This window comes from Gopherus flavomarginatus, chromosome 4, assembly GCF_025201925.1.
Source record: "Gopherus flavomarginatus isolate rGopFla2 chromosome 4, rGopFla2.mat.asm, whole genome shotgun sequence".
Classification (NCBI taxonomy): domain Eukaryota; kingdom Metazoa; phylum Chordata; order Testudines; family Testudinidae; genus Gopherus; species Gopherus flavomarginatus.
The window spans coordinates 202,487,501-202,508,771 of record NC_066620.1 but is presented as its reverse complement, the minus strand read 5'-3'; the positions used below and the strand labels follow the sequence as shown (position 1 = coordinate 202,508,771).

General features: G+C 45.4%; 1 protein-coding gene across 6 annotated transcripts in view; it reads right to left on the bottom strand.

Moving 5' to 3' along the window:
• Positions 1-14,410: 14,410 nt before the first annotated feature.
• ADGRF5 (adhesion G protein-coupled receptor F5) overlaps positions 14,411-21,271 on the bottom strand; it is a 90,157-nt gene continuing 83,296 nt past the window's right edge. For 5 of the 6 annotated variants that reach the window (XM_050950625.1, XM_050950627.1, XM_050950624.1 and 2 more), the window contains one exon: positions 14,411-16,417. In XM_050950625.1, the coding sequence (XP_050806582.1) occupies positions 16,338-16,417 (80 nt within the window). In that variant the 3' untranslated portion in view covers positions 14,411-16,337. The remainder of the gene's footprint in view (positions 16,418-21,271) is intronic. The other variant, XR_007774014.1, reaches the window with a different exon arrangement.

The following is a 21,271-nucleotide window of genomic DNA, read 5'->3' as shown; positions in this document are numbered from 1 at the left end:
TGGTTAAACACTGGAACAAATTGCCTAGGGAGGCTGTGGAATCTCCATCTCTGGAGATATTTAAGAGTAGGTTAGATAAATGTCTATCCGAGATGGTCTAGACAGTATTTGGCACTGCCATGAGGGCAGGGGACTGGACTAGATGACCTCTCAAGGTCCCTGCCAGTCCTAGAATCTATGGATCTATGAATCTTACTCTCTTGGTTTGGAATTAAATCAAAACAAATATTGTTTTAACAGACTTTTCACCATTGGCTATCCAACTGGGCCTGAGATTATACCTTATGATAATATACACATGCAATTACCACTTGTCAACTCCTAACGTTAGATGATTGAGTCCACCTAGGATAAAATATTAAGAGCTACTTAAGAAACGACTCGTTATTTCTTTGAATAAAAGGCAAACCCTCACAGACTAATAAAACTATATACCATGGCATTTCTAGCAAATCTTTTAGAACTGAAAAGCTCTCCTTAGCCTGCAAATTATGAGAAGCTGTTTCTTTTTAAAACTGCCTGCAAGTATGATGTGAGGAGTTGCTGCTATTTCATTCAGGGCCTGCATCCATTTGAGGGCCCCTTGTGGTGTTGCTCTAGGGATCCTCTTCCTCTGCAAAGATTTCTTTTCTCTTTTTGTTCCCTCACTTTCTCCTACCTCCCTGATCAATACACTCAGGTGAAATTCACCCCATGCAGAGAGCCAGCATAAAGGCCTAGGAAGTAACACTAGTGATGTTCCATTTAAGTACTGCCATGAGTGTGATTTCATTGGTACCTAGGCCTTTGGGTCGCATCATTGTACTGGGAATTTTGTAAGTTATGGTACACATGACAGCCTTTAAAAGGATTAATTTTTGTAAGGCTGTGGCTCCCACCCATAGCTAGCAGCAGCATCATGTCCTCCATATGTGACCAGCCAATGACAGTGCTTTCCAGTTTGGAAACTTGGGAACTGGACAGAGACCATTACATTGGTTGGAGTTGGAAGGAGGCAGGGCAGCAGGTTTGCTTGCTTGTTTTCTCTGGTAGGCAAAGTGTAATTTAAATGGTAACCTTAGAAGGAAATTTGAGGCTCCTCTATGCTTTGCATTCTGTCCCATTTTCATAAGAGGGGAGGTGTAAGGTGTCAGGTCATGTTCCAGGCCTGCAATACAGCCCTTTGGAAACACTCTAGCAATGCAAAAGAACTCTAACTTATTCTGTACTGCACCACACTTTTCCAGTCACCTCATCTAGGGAGCAAGTGAGTGTTATGTTGGGGTGGGAACTTGGCCAGCATGCACTGTGTTCCAGTGATTCCTTGAGGACCATTACAAGATGGAGTAAGTTAGAGCATTCTCTGGAGGGTTTGATTTAAATTACTGATCAATGAGCCATCAGATGACTGCTCAATCGGTTCATTAACCCAAAATAGATCAGCACTACACAGAAAGGGGTAATACTTGACCCAATCTGGGAACAGGTTTGCAGCTTACATTTTCACTGTTCCAAGGGTCTGAGCTCATTTTGACTCATGTTTATACCAGATTTCACTATCTTATTACAGACCTTTATTTTCCTTTCTCTTATCTAGTTCCCCAGTGATTTCTAGCACCTGCATCAATTATTTGTATCTGTTCCTACAGAAACCAAGAACAGAGGTCGTACACGGTTCACTGGAAGCCTGACATGAGTGCAAAACACACTGGGAGTTTGGTTTATGGTTAGCATAAAGCCTTCTGGACATTTGATAGTGGATAACAAGCCCGAAGGGTGCTTGTGACATAGCAAGGTGCAGTCCAGACTAATAAGCAGCTGTGTCATCCCTTCCCTGCAACCTTGAGTGCCTGACAGTGACTTCCTCGAGTAGCTCCCACTTGGGCTGCTCACAAACAGCCTTCTCGCATGTCAGCCACATCCTGAGTTCTGTTTGTAGCTTAAGCCTGCCAGCCACTCATCACTCATACTCTGGTTGTCACCAGCCTGGGTTATACTGCAGGGTGACCTCAACACTCCCCCCCCACACCCCCAAAATGTATGTCCTGCTCTGCCCAGACCTCTCCTGGACAGGACAAAATATTTAAGTCTGTTATTCTTTAAAGGGACTAATATGCCAGTTTAGCTCAAATAATTATTCAGACCCTTCATTTAAAGACACTGGATTAGATAAAACAGCAAAATAAGTTTATTAACTACAAAGTCACTGTAAGGCACCCAAGGTTGCAGAACACAGATTCCTTTGTTTAGGACAGACCTGTTTGCTGGCCTCTGTTTGGATAGGGCTGTGGGGATTGGAACGTGTGTTACTAACACCAGACAGTGGCATGTTATAACTTCACATACAATGTTGCCCCACACATATTTTGCCAGGACAATACCAGCAAATTCTGAGTTTTCCAATGATACTTTACAAAACATACTTTGTACAAAGATTATTATAATAGTGTGTAGGGTGAGGATCCAGGGGTACATTCTGTCACAGTGCTTGAATTCATACCGAGGCTCAAATTAGCCCTTGATAGCCGAAGAGCTCATGGGGAGGACAAAAATGGTGTTCAACCACCTTTGCCACCTGTCTCGGGGTCCTACACCGAGAGCAGCTCAGCCCTGCTTGAGGATCAGGACCTGTGCTGTGAACTCTGCCTTTTGCTTCAGCTGCTGAACTGGCAGGCACTTGTTACCGACAACTTTCAGAGCCTCAAAGTGAAATGTTTAGTGTGGAACAATGCACGTAAACTAATAACCATTGGCCTGAGAGCCAGGGCATTTCATGACATTAACCTGCTTTTTTCTGGTACCCTTATGTTAACAAGTATATCCATGGACACTCCCTTGGGAAAGGGCCTAGAAACTTAACAAGTAGCCTATAATCAAGGTGATTTGGCCTCTGTTTTCATTCCTTTTAACTGTTTCTTCCACACTGATAAAAGTAACGGTGAAGTCAAAAGTTTTCCCCCATTGCTATCAATGGCTCTGCTGCAGTGGTGTAAGCATTGTTATAGGCAAGCTTTTTAACCAGTATGTCAAGTAGACCTGCTCTGAGGCTTACGATTATCATGGTTGCCCGGGGACCTGTTTACATGAGTGCTCCCACTGTTGCTAGCACCAAGGAAGTGATAGCTGTGATGGGAAATTTTTGCTACGTAAGCCAAATAAAGAGACCCCCCGTTAGTATACAGACCTGCTTGTTAGCCTGACCGGGTTTGACTTTCTTTTTTTCATATTCTTTTATCCTTACTAATAAGTGTGAGCAAAGAACAAAGACACCGTATGTTGCTTCTGCCCAAGCAGATGGGTTTGTTATTATGTAAGGAGAGTCAGGATGAGCGCTACCCTGACATCTGGTGGTGAATTGTAGAGTGTGGAAAGAACGTCAAGAATTTGCATTGGCATCCACCCCCCACCACTTAGCATAACCCCACAGCAGCTTGGGATAGTGATTTTAACAGCTCTGGGATCCCCAATTTCTTTGTTAGTGGGGCAGGAAAAAAAAAGTTTGTCACCCTGATTGTGTGAATGGGGAACTGGGGGACTGCTTTGTGACAGAAATGACTCAACCTCAGTTGGGTGGTACTTGCTAAACATGGGACATGAGTTCCAAAACACCATGAATTGAGAGTGGTGGGGGACTGGTGTGTGTACACCTGGTGGTATGGGTGCCTTTTGAGGGCCTGGAACACCAGTTGCACAGTCTCCTCTCTCCAATGTTAAAGAGTAGAGCTAATTTTTGATTCTGTTAGGAGTCCATCTAGAGACTGCTGAGCTGAATTCATGTTGGGCCAATGGTGCACTAGCACCAGGGCTCCCCTACTAAGAGCTGAAATCACTGAGAGAGCTGAATTGAGATCATGGAGTGCTGTATTAACTAGTGGGGGAGCCTGAAGACCTATTGTTAAGCAGCTGGCAGAGCAGAGCAGTTTGCTGTGTGTTGGAGCAGCCCATGGAACAGTGGGTGGAGTGAAGCGGTTTGCAGGGACAGCTGGAGGAGCGGCACAGCTGGTGTGGTGGAGCTGGTCGTGGTGAAGGCTGCAACAGAACTCCATGGAGAGGTGGAGCAGTTGGCCCTGGCCCATGTAAGGTACCCCTTAACACCCTGTGTGGACTTCCCCCCCTTTCCACTCAGGCTGGGGGGGGTAAAACTCTGCAGATAAACTCTCGAATTCTGGGGTGGCACTGACCAGAGACTTTTGGGTTGTTGGACTTTGGGGTGATTGGACTTAAGACCCTAAGGGGAAAAGGACATTGCCAAACATACCTGGGGGTGGGGGTTTTTTTGTTTGTTTATGGTTTGTGTTTTAATCCTGTTTGTGGTGTTTCTCCAGTGGGATGCCCCATTGTTTCCTTCCTTTATTAAAAAGATTTTGCTACACTCAGACTCCGTGCTTGAGAGAGGGGAAGTATTGCCTCCTAGAGGTGCCCAGGGGGGTGTGGTATGTAATTGTCCCAGGTCACTGGGTGGAGGCTTGAGCCGGTTATGCATTGTGTTACTGAAACGGAACCCCTGGATACTGAACCTGGCCCTTGTTGCTGCCAATTCAGAGGGGCAGAAGGATTACAATTATAATCAGAAAAGTGAAGGAATAGTAGAGCTTAAGTGTTACTGGGTAGAGTGGGAGTTTAATATATGAACGTATGCTTGAAGAACAATCCTGCCTCAACTCCTCTCCCATGATAAGATCAAGCAACCAGTCTGGAGGGGCGAGGAGGATGGGAGGGGAGGTATAAGAAACACCAAAAGCCAAAGAAATGCCTGTCCTTGACCGAAGCACAACCTCACTCCTTACCCTTCCCAAGGGATACAAAAGAGGTGGTACCAAAGCCCCAGAGTCATGATCCTCCAAAATGGAACATGATCATAAATTGTAAGGAGTGGGACCAACAGTGTGTACTACAGGTATAATTATGCCTGTTAAGAAAGAGGAGGTAGGAACGGGGACACTGGTAAAGGCTCTGCAGCGTCAGAGCTATGGATATGCTTGCTTGAAACTAATCCCAGTAAACATCTAATTGCCTGAACTTCACACTTCTGGTCTTCTGAACTCTGTCTGTTTGACAAGAACCAGGGGAGGGGTGAAGGGCAAGCCCCTAACACTCCCTAACAAGGATCTGAGCCCCTGAAGTTTAGGAAGGCTAAGGCAAAAATTAACGCACACAGAAGTGAGACAGAAAGCTACTGCTCCAGACCAATAGTTCACTGAGTTGTGGGAAGACACTCTTTAGTAATGTTGATAAAAATCTTGTTTAATTGAAATGGTGATGGGGAAAATGAGTTCTTGCTGTTACACTATCAGACTTAATAAAGCGGGTGTGATCTATGATAACTTTTAAAGCAGCTTGAAGGAGATAAGCTATGTATAAAGTTCTACTGTGGACAAAGTCTACGTGATCAGTAACTTCCTGATATGTCACATAGAGCTGCTGATCAGGCAGGATATTACACATGGCTCAGAGAGATAGGATCCCATCTGTAACCTGATTCAGCAACTGCTTGGTCTTAGGTCATACCTGCACTACAAATCAAGGCTGACACAAGTTATATGAGAATATAGCTACCACTTGGGCACATGCATACTTGGTTGCTTGTGTTGGAACCACATACTCAGCAGGTGTCAATGTAAAGCATCGTGCACTGCACACAGGTATCTCAGTGGGCCATGCACCAGCATCTGGTGTAATACTTTTTGGGGCACTTTCATAACGTTTTATGGGATAGTAATGACTTGCCCTGGGATCTCTGGAAGCTAGGAGGTCAACTTTCTCCATCCCATAATACCATCCATATCCTTTTTTTTTTTAAATACCCATAAATCCGCATGGCACTTTTCAGTCTCTGTCATCTCTGACAGAACAAGGAATCTGCAGAGGTATGCACCGTTCTCATGAATATTGCAAGAAGAACCATTACAACTAGGGCCATGAGGATATCTTTGAGGACAGTTTGCTGAGGGGCATAGTGGAAAAACAACTCAAGGTTGTTGGTAGTGTTGGTGTTCACGGAACAGTTGCAGCTGGTCGAGCGCTACTTCTGGGCCTGAGAAATGAACACGGACTGGTAGGCTTTCATCGCAATGTAAGATTGAGATGACAAGCAGTGGCTGAAGACGTTTCAGATGCGAAAGGCCCCATTCCAGGACCTGTGTGTTGAGCTTACTCCAGCACAGGGACACCAGAATGAGAGCTGCGTTGATGGGAGAAGTGAGTGGGGACTGCACTCTAGAAGCTTACAGTGCCGGATTGCTTCTGGATAGTGGGAAATCACTTTGGAGTTGGAAGGAAGAGGCACACTGAGGGCTGTTGTCATGCAAATGTGGGGCCACTAATTGTCTTCTGCTATGCAAAACTGTGACTCTTGGCAATGGGCAAGAAATAATGGATGGATTTGCAGCAATGGCATTCTCATACAGCATTGTGGTGACAGCTGGCACGCAACCCACCTTATCACGGAGTATATTAACAGAAAGGGCTATTTTTCCGTGAAAGTGACAAGGTAGCTGAGGTAATATCTTTTACTGGGCCAACATCTGCTGGTGGAAGGTACAAGCTTTGCATCTACACAGGTCTGGGGAAGGAAGCAAAGTGTCTCTTCTAAATAGAAGTAGAGACAGATTGTTAAGCAGAAAGGGTATTACATGTTGGAGGTGGTCAACTGAAACAAAGCGGGCAACTGGGGGGTAGATTGTTATGCATAAAGGGTTCGAAATGGGTAAATATGGGTAGTAGGCAGTGTGATGTGTTAAATTGTTGTAATAAGCCTGAAAACCAATGTCTCTGTGTAGTCTATGGGTTTGGTGTTTAGTAGAGTTATGAATTTAAGTTCCCAGGCTTGCCTTTGAAAGCTGCACAACACCTGTTCTCCCTCCTCATCCTGCTTCTTGTTGTTCATCCAGGCATTTTTGTCTCAGGCTTCTCCAAGACACTCATGGTTGTCTGCATAGGTGGCGTATGAGTCTTCCGTTTGGGGAGCCTTACACATGAGTGCCAGAAGCTCCCTAGAAGTGTGAGGGGGCACCAGCACCTTCCTTCTCCTGTGGTTCTGAGTCCAGTGCAGATCGAAAACTCAGAAGGATCCGATTGTCCTGTTTATTTTGGAGGAGGCAGAATCTTTTGAGATGTCCGTGCTGTTGAATCCGAACTGCAGCTCTTTTTAAACCTATTTCAGAGCTGAAAGCTTCCTTTACAGCCCATATTGAGAGGAAATCTTTCTGAGCAAACTCTGCTTCCCCTCCCCAATCCGCCAGGCAAGCATTATGGTATCAGCCCAAACAACTCTGAGGCAGGGTGGTTCTTACGATCCACACTCTCTACCTGCCGTTATGTACACTAGCATCAGCCATTAACCAGTCACACTGGAAACATAGGCGGTGAGTTATATGGGCTCGAGGTGCCCAGGCTCCAGGAATATTCAGGGTTGGGTGCCCTGCTCCAGCAATATGGAGCTGGGTCTCTCCCCTGGCCCTGCCCGGATTGGGCCCCACCCCCCGCAGGTCTCCCCCCCACTGCCCTGCCCTGCCACATCCCTGCCTGGAGCGGGTCCCGGCCTCTGCCTTCCACCCCTCCTCCTGCGTCTCCCCTCCGCCGCGTCCCTGCCTGCTCCCAGATCGGCTCCCGGCAGAACTGCTGTCTGCTGCCCCAGGGTCCTAGCGCATGCCATCTGCAAATGGCAAGGCAGGCTGCCCTTACCCTGCTCTTTTGCCCTAGCCCTGAGCCTTTCCAACGCCCCAAACCCTCATCCTCAGCCTCAACCCTCATCCCCCTGCACCCTAATCCTCATCCCCAGACAGAGCCCTCATCCCCCCATACCTTGAGCCTCTGCCCCAGCTCTGAGCCTCCCTGCATCATGAACCCCTCATCCTCAGCCCCAACCCTCATTCCCCTGCAGCCTGATCCTCTGCCCCAGCGTGCACCACCTCCCCCTTCCTACATCCCCCCCAGCCGAGCCTGCACCCAAACTCCATCCCAAAGCCTGCACCCCCACCCCCTCCTGCACACCCACCCCCTGCCCTAGCCCAGACCCTGCACCCAGCACCAAACTCCCTCCCAGAGCCTGCACCCCTCACCCCTTCCTACACCCCCACCACCAGCCCAGAGCCTGCACCCAAACTCCATCCCAAAGCCTGCAGCCCTCACCCCCTCCTGCACACCCACTCCGTGCCCCAGCCCGGAGCCTGCACCCAGCACCCAAACTCCTTCCCAAAGCCTGCACCCCTCCTGCACCCTAACCCCCAGCCCAGGACCTGCACTCCAGACCTCCCCCCTGAAACCCTGCCCAGAGCCTTAGGCAGGTGGAGGCGGAGTTTGAGGGGGCGGAGTTGGGGGGGTGGGTTCTGGGCACCACCAAAATTTCTACAAACTTGCCTCCCATGACTGGAAAGGATCCAATGTGGTCTCAATCTAATATGTCTTTGTGAGAGGGTACCGGAGTGACACAAAGTCTCCAGTAAATAAAGGGTTAATTCTGGCTGCGCCCCCTTGCCCCGCCCTTGCTCAGGATCAGGCTGTTGTGGTGGGGAGAGGTGAAATGGCTGCGGGAGGCAGGGCTCCACACACAGGTTCCCCCCGGGTATGAATGAATCTCAGGCTTGGGAGGGGTTTGTTGGTTATATTTGTCTGGCTTAAGGTAGTCCCTGCTGCAAACTGCTGAGTTATCTCATCAGCTTACATCGCTCTGCAGAGCAGGATTTATAGCCTATCTTAGAGAGAGAGAGAGAGAGAGATTCAAAGATCTGGGTGTATTTCCCATTGCTACCTACTAGGATCCTATTTATGCAGCATGAGGAATAGGACTCACTCAAGGCTTCCATCCAACCCCTAGAAATGGTCCTGAACCAAAACCCTGGATCCAAATGCCGCTGAACTGTACACTGCAGAGTTGTGGACCAATAACGTCAGACAGTTGTGGAGAATCAGGGCATTACATGTAGCATTTTTGATAAGTAGCCAGTGCCCCTCAGGTTATGTTTGAGACTCACCTGCTTGAATGCCAGGAGTTAAATCACAGGAGGCTGTTGAAGGAGAAGCCCACTGAAAAATGAAACAATAACACAGATGGGAGTCCAGGAGGAAACAGTGGAAGAGCAGTTTATTGGGGAATAGCCCCCATCCGGCTCCATCCAGGCTTGCTGTCCAAGGCTGAGTCTGGGATCAAAGGATCCTAAATCTACAAAAATCTGACCTTGGGGAGGAAGGTGAGGTATCAGTAGATGAAAGCTGACACCTCCCTTGGAACACGGGGAGCATGTTGTGAGCAGGAGCGGCTGGCTTTCACAGCTCAGAGATGGGAATAAACTGGACCTCCCTGAGCTGTGGCTAGAGAGAGGCTAAGCAGAGGAAAGGAAGTCTGTGTCTAAGCCTTTTCTTGTATTGATCGAGTTTCCTAAATGCTTTGTACCTTTGAGGAATGAATGAATAAATCTTTGCTGCTGGTTCGGTGTCACTGCAAACGGATGTTGTTACTGGCTCCTGAAGGGAAACTCTTACAGGGGCCAAAACTGAGTTGGGCCTGGTTTGTTAACAGGGTTGGGAACCAGAGGGGCTGCAGCCCAGAGATCCAGTCTGAGAGTGATTGGACTGTGTGGTTCTACCCAGAGAGAAATACAAGGAACCACGTCTGTCATCTATGGGGCACACTCAAGAGGAACTAAAAGGGCTCAAAGGCACAGTTCACCTAGTAGCCCTGACAGCTGCCATGTTTAAATAACACGCATTTTCCTTGAGTTACAAACATAGACCAATGCTTTCCTGACAATAGTTTACATTTTATTTTATGATGCTGAAAGTTACAGGACAACACACGTCTGTCTCCTTTGAGCTCTATGCAAGCAGATTTTATTAACAATTAACATTGCAAGATATAGATGTGTACAGAAAGCAAGGCTGCATTCTCGTTCTTCTATACTTTTGAGATATAAACTAGATACAGTAACTCCTCGCTTAATGTTGTAGTTTTGTTCCTGAAAAATGCTACTTTAAGCAAAATGATGTTAAGTGAATCAAATTTCCCCATAAGAATTAATGTAAATAGGGGGGTTAGGTTCCAGGGAATTTTTTTTTGCCAGAGAAAAGACTATAGTGTGTGTGTATATATATATATATATATATATATATATGTGTGTGTGTGTACACACATGTACACAGTATAAGTTTTAAACAATTTAACATTGTACACAGCAATGATGAGTGTGAAGCTTGGTTGAGGTGGTGAAGTCAGAGGGTGGGATATTTCCCAGGGAATGTCTTACTGCTAAATGATGAATTACCACTCAAGGGCTAACATGTAGTTAATGTCGCTTCATACTCTACAAAGCAGCACACATGGAGGGAGGGGAGACAGCATGGCAGACAGAGACAGAGACACACACCCTGTGTGTGAGAAAGAGAGATGTGCATTGCTCCTTTAAGTAGGCTGACTCTACTCTAAATGCATTGCTTTTTTAAGTAGATTAGCACGTTGAGACAGCAACTGCTGCCAGCAAGCACTCTCAGTCCTGAGCCCTGTAGTGTTCCCCCTCCCTGTGGAGATAAGGTACAGAAGATGGGGGTACAGAAGCAGGGGGGAGGGGGACACCCTGACATTAGCACCACTCTTCACCACCACCCTGAACAGCAAGCAGAAGACTCCTGGGAGCAGCTCCAAGGCAGAGGGCAGGAGCAGCACATGACAGTGGGGGTGAGGTGGGGGGAGGGACAGCTGAACTGCCTGGCAATTGATAGCCTGCTGGGTGACTGCGACACAGGGAACTTAGGGGAGCAGGGAGACGGCTGCCAGTCCACTCTGGTTCCAAGTCCCCACCAGCTAGCTGCAATGGGCTGCTCTTCCTGCAAGCAGTGGACAAAGCAGGCAGCTGCCAAACAACATTATAAGGGAGCATTGCACAACTTTAAACGAGCATGTTCCCTAATTGATCAGCAACTAACAACGAAACAATGTTAACCGGGATGACTTTAAGTGAGGAGTTACTGTATTAGGGAGAAAATCATACTACAAAAATAAAGTGCTCTCATTTGTAAAGTACTATAGACAGTATCCTACAAATGGAAGACATTAACAATTACTTCTTTTAAAAAGGAAGAGTTGTAAAATAACACTGAAAGAAGCTGCACAGGAATTACCGGAATTTGACCCAAAGCAAAATCTTTTAAGCAATGGAATGGGAGGTGGTTAAGGAAATTTCCCCTAGATTTTGAATATACTTTATTGTACATTTTTGAATTCCGAATCCCCATCTAGGGAAAGAAAGCTGGATTATCCAGACAGATGGTAGATAATGTTGTTTAAATAACAACCTGTTAGCTTATGTCAGTCCTTAAGAGACTGTGTGACTGCTAAACATGGGTTTTATTTTTCTTGACAAACTTACCTTTCTAAAATGCAGCTGTTGCATAAATGTATCTTCCTTGGGGCAATGTAACAAACCTACTCTAAGCTTAGGTGGCTAGTACATGACAGTGTCATGAAGAAACAGGGCTGCCCAGGGGGGACAATTTGCCCCAGGCCCCGGGCCCCGCAGGGGACCCCACAAGAATATAGTATTCTATAATATTGCAACTTTTTTTTTATGGAAGGGGGCCCCCAAATTGCTTTGTCCCAGGCCCTCTGAATCCTCTGGACGGCTCTGTGAAGAAATCATGACACAACAGTTTTCACAGTTCACAGCAATGAAATGTGAATTTTACAGTGTATAAACTCCAGAATTGTTGAGCAAATACTAATTCTGCAGGTCAATTCTATGTAGGGGAATATCTGCAATCGCAGCTATAAGGCTGACATTTGTTGAATGTGATGTAGCACCTTTCATACTGCAGGATCTCAAAGCATTTTACAGATGATAGGCTAAGTCTGCACTTTAGGCATACACAGGTAGCACTGGGGACCACTGTGTCAAAGGATTCCCCTTTGAGTCCCAGTTCCCTCCTTTGCCACCCTCCGTATGCTAGTTCTGTGGCCAGCAAGTTGGAGCGGCGGAACCAAGGCTCTGAGCATTTGAGGCCACCTGCTCCAGAAAAGGAGGGAGAGAGTAATACTGCTTGATCTTATGCATTTGGCCCCAGAGTCCAAGCAGCCCATACACGGGCCAAAGGGAGATCTCACAACCCCTTTTCCCCCTTGCACAGCCATGTAGTGCAAATCAGAATCGTTCCCTCCACTCCAGCTTCCCAAAGGTCCTGGACCATTAATCAGTGAAAAAGCATTTTGACCCCATGCTTAATCAGGCACAGGCAGCTGCTCTCGCACACTCAGAGAGATGAGGGCATTGGGATCTGCTATAAAGTCCCATTCCCAGAGGACAATCCACCTTGCAGTGATGCTGCAGGGGAACTGGCGAGGGGCACACCTAAAGGTGGATGTGGTTATTGACAGCAGTTCAATGTCACGAATTTAGCACAACAGGCCAGAGCTGATGCTTTCACCTGGTCCACGACCTGGCACTGCTCTTGCATAGGAGGAGGGCTCAGCTGTCTGTTTGAGGCAGCTTTAGGGAACTTAGGCAGGGCTGAGAATCTTGACTGCAGTCTTAGCCCACATCCTTGTGCTGGAGATGTGCTTGTTACATATTCCCCATTAGGTCCCTTTTCAGCAAAGCCCTGAAGCATGTATTTCAATCTGTCCCTGCTCAGCAAAGCCCTGAAACACATTGATGTCAATGAGACTGAAGAAAGCACCTGAAATGAAGCACATGCTCTGTGTTTTAGCAGCATAGGGATGGACTTCTCTGAAGTAGGGTCTTTGTCCTCATTATGAGGCTGGAATAATTTGGCAAGCACACAGCAGTGTTCTCATTAATGCAGGATCCATTTCCTGTTAGCCATTGAAGCTACAACTCACTTACAATACTTCACACCTATTCTAAGATCTGAGAATAAGGAGGTCATTTCAAAGAAGAACTTTCATACTGGAGGAGACTTTAAAGCAAAAATAAATTGCTGTGGGTATAAAGAATTTGCTTGACCAATACGTCTCTATTTCCCTTCTGTTACCATCCCACGCCCCTGTGTAACAGTGACATCTCTCTCCCCACAACACAGGTTTCATCCTACAGTGCAGTCACAGGACCAAATTTGCCACATGCGTACGTGGGCCTAATTCCACTGAGGCAAAATGGAGTTGCACCTACTGTTAATGGTAGTGAATCCAGAACTGGGTGAATTTGAGAATACCTTCTGCCAAATTTTGCATGAAGAGTTCCTTTTATTGCAAATAACGTTGTCTTTGGCCATGAGTGTTTTGCAGGCAACTCTCGTAATCCTGGTTTAAGACATCAAAATCTGCAGCCATGGAAACAATTGTGAAGCTACAAATTCAGCACTGTGATAATAATTTACACACATTTCATCCTGCCTGGCACTCAAAGTGTTTTATGGTAATACTGATCCTGCAAGCCCTCCGAGTTTGGGCCTACCATTGTGGTCAATGGAAGATCACTGAGTGCTTACATACATCATATGAATACAGCCACCTGTGGGGTGGAGTGCAGCAACCAACCATCTCCTAACACATTATATACCCATGAGGAAGGGGGAATTTTAGCTAGAGATATAATGTAAGCCATCGTGTTCTTACAAAAGTCCCATAGGGGGCCTTCAGTGTTAAACCACGGTAAGGGTATGTCTACACTACAGGAATATTCAGATTTTACATAAACCGGTTTTGTAAAACAGACTGTATAAAGTTGAGTGCATGCGACCACACAAAGCACAATAATTCGGTGGTGTGAGTCCATGTACCGAGGCTAGCATCGATTTCTGGAGCGTTGCACTGTGGGTAGCTATCCCGTAGCTATCCCATAGTTCACGCAGTTGCCCCCACCCATTGCAATTCTGGGCTGAGATCCCAATGCACATAGTGTCGAGGGTGATTCTGGGTAAATGTCGTCACTCATTCCTTCCTCCATGAAAGCAACGGCAGACAATCATTTCGTGCCCTTTTCCCCTGGATTGCACTGGCAGACGCCATAGCATGGCAACCATGGAGCCCATTTTGTCTTGTGTCACTGTCACCGTATGTGTACTGGATGCCGCTGACAGAGGCAGTACTGCAGTGCTTCACAGCAGCATTCATTTGCCTTTGCAAGTTAGCAGAGATGGTTACCAGTCATTCTGTACCATCTACTGTGCCATTGTAAATTGGTGATGAGATGACGGTTATCAGTTGTTCTGTACCGTCTGCTGCTGTCATGGGTGCTCCTGGCTGACTTTTGCTGAGGTCGGCCGGGGGTGCAAAGACAAAAATGGGAATGACTCCCCGGGTCATTCTCTCCTTTATGTTGTATCTAAAAATAGAGTTAGTCCTGCCTAGAATATGGGGCAAGTGTACTAGAGAACCAGAGAGCACAGCCTCTCCGTGTCAGATCTCACAGAAATAATGAGCTGCATGCCATTCTAAGGGGTGCCCCTGCAACAATCCCACCTGTTGCTTCTCTGCTCCCCCAACCCTTCTGGGCTACCGTTGCAGGGTCCCCCCTTTTGTGTGATGAAGTAATAAAGAATGGAAGAATAAGAAACACTGACTTTTTAGTGAGATAAAATGAGGGGGAGGCAGCCTCCAGCTGCTATGATAGTCCAGGCAGGACATTAAACGGTATGGGGGAGAGGAGCCCAGCATCCCGCTGCTATGATAGTCCAGGCAGTACAGAATCTTTTCTTTAGACATGAAAGGGGGGGGGCTGATGGAGTTCAGCCCCCAGTTGCTATGATGAGGACAGTTACCAGCCGTTCTGTACCATCTGCCAAGAATAACTGGGAGTCATTCCTATTTTTACCCAGGCGTCCCCGGCCGACCTCACCTGAGGCCAGCCAGGAGCACTCACGGGCTGATGATGAGGAAGGCTACCAGTCCTACTGCACTGTACTGTCTACCACCGGGGAAGAGAGGGGAGAGGATGCTACTGTTCAGTGCCCCAGCACTGTGTCTACCAGCAGCATGCAGTAGACATACAGTGACATTGAAAAAAGTCAAGAAACGATTTTTTTCCTTTTTCTTTCATGGGCAGGGAGGGGGAGTAAATTGACGAGATATACCCTGAACCACGCCGGACAATGTGTTTGACCCTACAGGCATTGGGAGCTCAGCCAAGAATGCAAATGCTTTTCGGAGACTGCGGGGACTGTGGGATAGCTGGAGTCGTCAGTTCCCCCTCCCTTCCTGCATGAGCGTCCATTTGATTCTTTGGCTTTCCGTTATGCTTGTCACACAGCACTGTTCTGTGGACTCTGTATCATAGCCTGGAGATTTTTTTTAAATGCTTTGGCATTTCGTCTTCTGTTACGGAGCTCTGATAGAACAGATTTGTCTCCCCATACAGTGATCAGATCCAGTATCTCCCGTACGGCTCATGCTGGAGTTCTTTTTGGATTTGGGACTGCATCGCCACCCGTGCTGATCAGAGCTCCATGCTGGGCGAACAGGAAATGAAAATCAAAAGTTCATGGGGCTTTTCCTGTCTACCTGGCCAGTGCATCCGAGTTCAGATTGCTTTCCAGAGTGGTCACAGTGGTGCACTGTGGGATACTGCCCGGAGACCAATACCGTCTATTTGCGGCCACACTAAACCTAATCCGATATGGTAGTACCGATGTCAGCGCTAGTCCTCTCGTTGGGGAGGAGTACAGAAACCGGTTTAAAGAGCCCTTTATATCGATATAAAGGGCCTCGTTGTGTGGATGGGTGCAGCGTTAAATTGGTTTAACGCTGCTAAAATCGGTATAAACGCGTAGTGTAGACCAGGCCTAAGAAACACTTAGGTTTTTAAGTCACATCTCTGACAGACCTACCTGTAGTAATCATCAGGATACTCCAGGTCTCAGAAGGTCAGCACTCTGAGCTAACCCATCTGGGGTTTGAACCTGTCATTCCAGGAAGTCTAGATAACTCAAGCAAGAAATTTAGACTACTAAACCACCTGTCCCCTACAGGAGTGAGTAGGAGGGAGAGGATGGGCTGGGATGCACTTGTGTATATATTTATGCATTTGGCATCATTCAGAAAATTGGAAAAGTGAAATTATTAAGACCATGTGAAGTCTATTATCATGTAGTGTCATGGCTCAATTCTGTGCAGTGCTGAGCACCTCCACGTTGATGCTGACAGCCTTCAACTGTCACTGAGATCAAGGGGAGCCCATGAGGAATATTTTTAACATTTTTTTAGCATTAGTGGTCTCTTTAACGTTCCACATCATGAAACTTCCATACGGGTTAAGTAGAAGGGATGCTTGTTAAAGAACACGCCAAGGCACAGCGCAGTCTGGGTGATGTCCACTTCTCTATGATTCATAGAGTATTTTTTCATTCTTTTGACGTATGGCTCACAAAAAGACCCAGGACCCTTCACATATTCTTGGTTCAACATTTGCAACACATCAATGAAACACAGAATATGTGTTGGAGGTGCGCTCACTAAACGAAGTTGTTGCTTCTGTGGAAGAAATTGTGTATTTTCCTGAAAAGAAAAAAAAAACCATGTTTTGGAGTTGAAGACACACTGTACTGGTTCTATGTTCCACAGATCCATCTATCCATAACAAGGATTCCATCTGGACTGTGGCTACATCACAGACCACAAAAACAACATGACTTGTGATTTGTATCAGATGCTAACACAGACAGATTACGCTGATTTGCATTAGATTAGATTGTTTGAAAGTGACACCTGAATTCCATGATGGAGTTCCAGACGCTGATGTAAATTCTGCTCTCCGTTATGCCTCTGCAAGCTGACTGGGGCCTGGATGCTAAAGTGGGGGCCCAATGATAAACTCATACTCATATTCAGGTAGGTCTAGATCAGTGTTTCCCTATACGAATACTTAGGTAGCTAAATAAGTGACTCGATTTTCAAAGTGCTGAGCACCCAGCAGCTCCCATAGAATGCAATCAGGCTACTTAATGAGGTGCCTGAATACAAATGTGGGAGTATAACTTTAAATATCCATTTGGGAAAATCGTGGCATGGCTTTTAAAAAATATAGGACAAATTCTGTTTGGTTGTACTGATGCAATCTTTTTGGCTTCAGTAGGTTCTGGCACTAGATTTTGCCCCAATATGTGGTTAAAAAGACACTTTTAAAACATAATTGTTTGGTATCTATTAAGATCCCTCATTTGCTGCTTTCAGCACAAACCTTTCCTCATCTCCTCTGAGCTATAGTTGGATTAAAAAGATCACACCTATAGGGACCAAGTTATTCTGAGTTTAATTTAGAACAATACCTTCCTGAGTATCAATTAATAAGTTCGCCTTAGTAAAACAGCTACCCTATGCCAACAGGTGCTGCTTTCAAGCAACAGCTCAGATCTCCTCAGTCCTAGGTGGTGCAGTGTAGCTCAGAACTATACTAATTGCACCACTTCATGAACACAAGAATGGCCATGCTGGGTCAGACCAATGGTCCATCTAGCCCAGTATCCTGTAGATGATTTTGTATCATCTACAAACTTTGCCACCTCAGTATTTACCCATTTTTCCAGATCATTTATTAATATGTTGAACAGCACTGATCCCAGTACAGATCTTCGGGGAGGCCTGCTATTTACCTACCTGCACTGTGAAAACTAACCATTTATTCCTACTCTTTGTTTCCTGTCTTATAATCAGCTACTGATCCATGAGAGGACCTTCTCTCTTATCCCATGACTGCTTACTTTGCTTAAGAGCTTTTGGTGAGGGACCTTGTCAAAGGGTTTCTCGGAGTCTAAGTACACTCTGTCCACTGGTTCACCCTTGTCCACACATTTGTTGACCCATGCAAGAATTGTAATAGTTTGGTGAGGTATGATTTCTCTTTATAAAAGCTGTGTTGACTTTTCCCCAACATATCATATTCATCTATGTGTCTGATAATTCTGTTCTTAACTACCGTTTCAACCCATTTGGCTGATACTGAATTTAGGCTTACTGGCCTGTAATTGCCAGGATTGCCTCTAAAGCCTTTTAAAAAAATTCAGCTTTACATTAGCTACCCACTACCATCTGTTGCAGAGGCTGATTTAAGCAATAGGTTACATACCAAAATTAATAGTTCTGCAATTTCAGATTAGAGTTCCTTCAGAACTCATGGGTGTATACTATCTCGTCCTGGCAAATTATTACTGTATAATTTATCAGTTTGTTCTTGTATTGACTCCTCAATCTGGGACAGTTCCTCAGATTGGTCACCTAAATAAAATGGTTCAGGTGTGGGAATCTCCCTCACATCCTCTGCAGTGAAGACCAATGCAAAGAATTCGTTTAACTTGTCTGCAATGGCCTTGTCTTCCTTGAGTGCTCCTTTAGCACCTCAATTATCCAGTGGCTCCACTGACTGTTTGGCAGGCTTCCTGTTCTGATGTACTTAAAAAAATTATTGCAACTAGTTTTTGTGTCTTTTCCTTGTTGCTCTTCAACTTGTTTTCGGGTCTGCCTAACTATATTTTTACACTTGACTATGCTCCTTTTTAGTTCCTTTGTAGGGTTTGACTTCCAACATTTTTAAAGGATGTCTTTTTGTCTCTAGCGACCTCATTTACTCTATTGTTTTACTCATAGTGACATTTTTTGGTACTCTTACAGTTGTTTTTTTTATTTGGAGTACACATTTAATTTAATATCAGAGGGGTAGCCGTGTTAGTCTGGATCTGTAAAAGCAGCAAAGAATCCTGTGGCACCTTATAGACTAAAAGACGTTTTGGAGCATGAGCTTTCGTGGGTGAATACTCACTTCGTCAGATGCATATAGTGGAAATTTCCAGGGGCAGGTATATATATGCAGGCAAGCTAGAGATAATGAGGTTAGTTCAATCAGGGAGGATGAGGCCCTATTCTAGCAGTTGAAGTGTGAAAACCAAAGGAGGAGAAACTGGTTTTGTAGTTGGCAAGCCATTCACAGTCTTTGTTTAATCCTGAGCTGATGGTGTCAAATTTGCAGATGAACTGAAGCTCAGCAGTTTCTCTTTGAGTCTGGTCCTGAAGTTTTTTTGCTGCAGGATGGCCACCTTAAGGTCTGCTATTGTGTGGCCAGGGAGGTTGAAGTGTTCTCCTACAGGTTTTTGTATATTGCCATTCCTAATATCTGATTTGTGTCCATTTATCCTTTTCCGTAGCGACTGTCCAGTTTGGCCGATGTACATAGCAGAGGGGCATTGCTGGCATATAGACTCATATGATGGCATATATTACATTGGTGGACATGCAGGTGAAAGAACCGGTGACGGTATGGCTGATCTGGTTAGGTCCTGTGATGGTGTCGCTGGTGTAGATATGTGGGCAGAGTTGGCATCGAGGTTTGTTGCATGGATTGGTTCCTGAGCTAGAGTTACTATGGTGCGGTGTGCAGTTACTCGTGAGAATATGTTTCAGGTTGGCAGGTTGCCTGTGGGCGAGGACTGGCCTGCCACCCAAGGCCTGTGAAAGTGTGGGATCATTGTCCAGGATGGGTTGTAGATCCCTGATGATGTGTTGGAGGGGTTTTAGCTGGGGACTGTATGTGATGGCCAGTGGAGTCCTGTTGGTTTCTTTCTTGGGTTTGTCTTGCAGTAGGCGGCTGTCGGTTTCTTTCTTGGGTTTGTCTTGCAGTAGGAGGCTCCTGCAGCAAAAAAACTTCAGGACCAGACTTCAAAGAGAAACTGCTGAGCTTCAGTTCATCTGCAAATTTGACACCATCAGCACAGGATTAAACAAAGACTGTGAATGGCTTGCCAACTACAAAACCAGTTTCTCCTCCCTTGGTTTTCACACCTCAACGGCTAGAATAGGGCCTCATCCTCGCTGATTGAACTAACCTCATTATCTCTAGCTTGCCTGCATATATATACCTGCCCCTGGAAATTTCCACTATATGCATCTGACGAAGTGGGTATTCACCCACGAAAGCTCATGCTCCAAAACGTCTTTTAGTCTATAAGGTGCCACAGGATTCTTTGCTATTTAATTTAATATCGCTATTATGGTGTTTTTTAAAAGTTTCCATGCAGCTTGCAGGCATTTCACTCTTGTAACTGTTCCTTTTAATATTTGTTTAACTAACCTCCTCATTTTTGTATAATTCTCCTTTTTGAAGTAAGATGCTACTGTGGTGGTTTTCTTTGGTATTTCTCCCCTATAAGGAGGTTAAATTTAATTACATTAGGGTTGCTATTACCAAACAGTTCAGCTATATTCACCTCTTGGATCAGATACCGTGAGTCACGTAGGACTAAATCAAGAATTGCCTCTCCCCTTATGAGGTCCTGGACCAGCTGCTTGAAGAAGCAGTCATTAATGATGTCTAGAAATTTAATCTCTGCATCCCACCCTGAGGTAACACACACAGTGTGACGTTATCTGATTACAATATGACCATATAGATCATTGTATAAGATTTGCTGCAAATATATAACAGTGGTGGCAACAAAATTTGTCAAATGAGTTGTCTATGAAAAGGTTATGATTTGCTGGTTATGATTATGCTATCTGGATGTATCATTTTTGTATGTGAAGTTATAGGTTTTGGCTCTATACTTGGATTTCAAATATTTGCTCCTGAGGTAATCCCATGAAGTAATTAGCCAGCACATCTTGGAGGAACTATTCAAATTGAGTAGCCCATCAAAAAACATTTAACTGACAATGAACCGCGGGAGATGCCTATCTACACTTAATGAAATTTCCTGCTGTGACTAGGCAAAATGCATGGACATGTGACTTGCTCATGTGACTTCAAACTCCATCTTGTTGTAATTTTCCACAGTAAGAACAATGGGATGCCCTCCACAGGGCAAAAGCTATAAAAGGCCCCGGAAACACCTGCATTTTGTCTTCAATCCTGCTTCTTACCTCTGGAGGAATTTTGCTACAAACTGAAGCTCTGAACAATGGCCTGAATGACCCATCCAAGCTGTGGATGTATTCCAGTGACTTGACCTAAGCCAGCAGTTTATTCCATCACTGGTACAATCTTAAACAAAGAACTTTGCCATTACTGTATGTAATTGATTCCTTTAACCAATTTTATCTCTCACCTTTCTTTTTTTCTTTGAATAAACCTTTAGATTTTAGATACTAAAGGATTGGCACTAGTTTGACTTTTGGGTAAAATCTAAGTTATATATTGATCTGAATCTGTGGCTGGTCCTTTGGGATCAGAAGAACCTATTATTTGATGAGACTGGTTGTAAAGAACCACTCATCTCTGAATCCAGTGTTTTTGGTGGTGATATAAGAACTGGACTGGCTGAGGAAACTGCCTTTATGTTTTCTTGTTAGCCAGTGTTGTGAAACAGGAGCTTAATGTTGTGGCTGATTTGGCATATCTTACACAAGAATAACTATCAGTTTTGG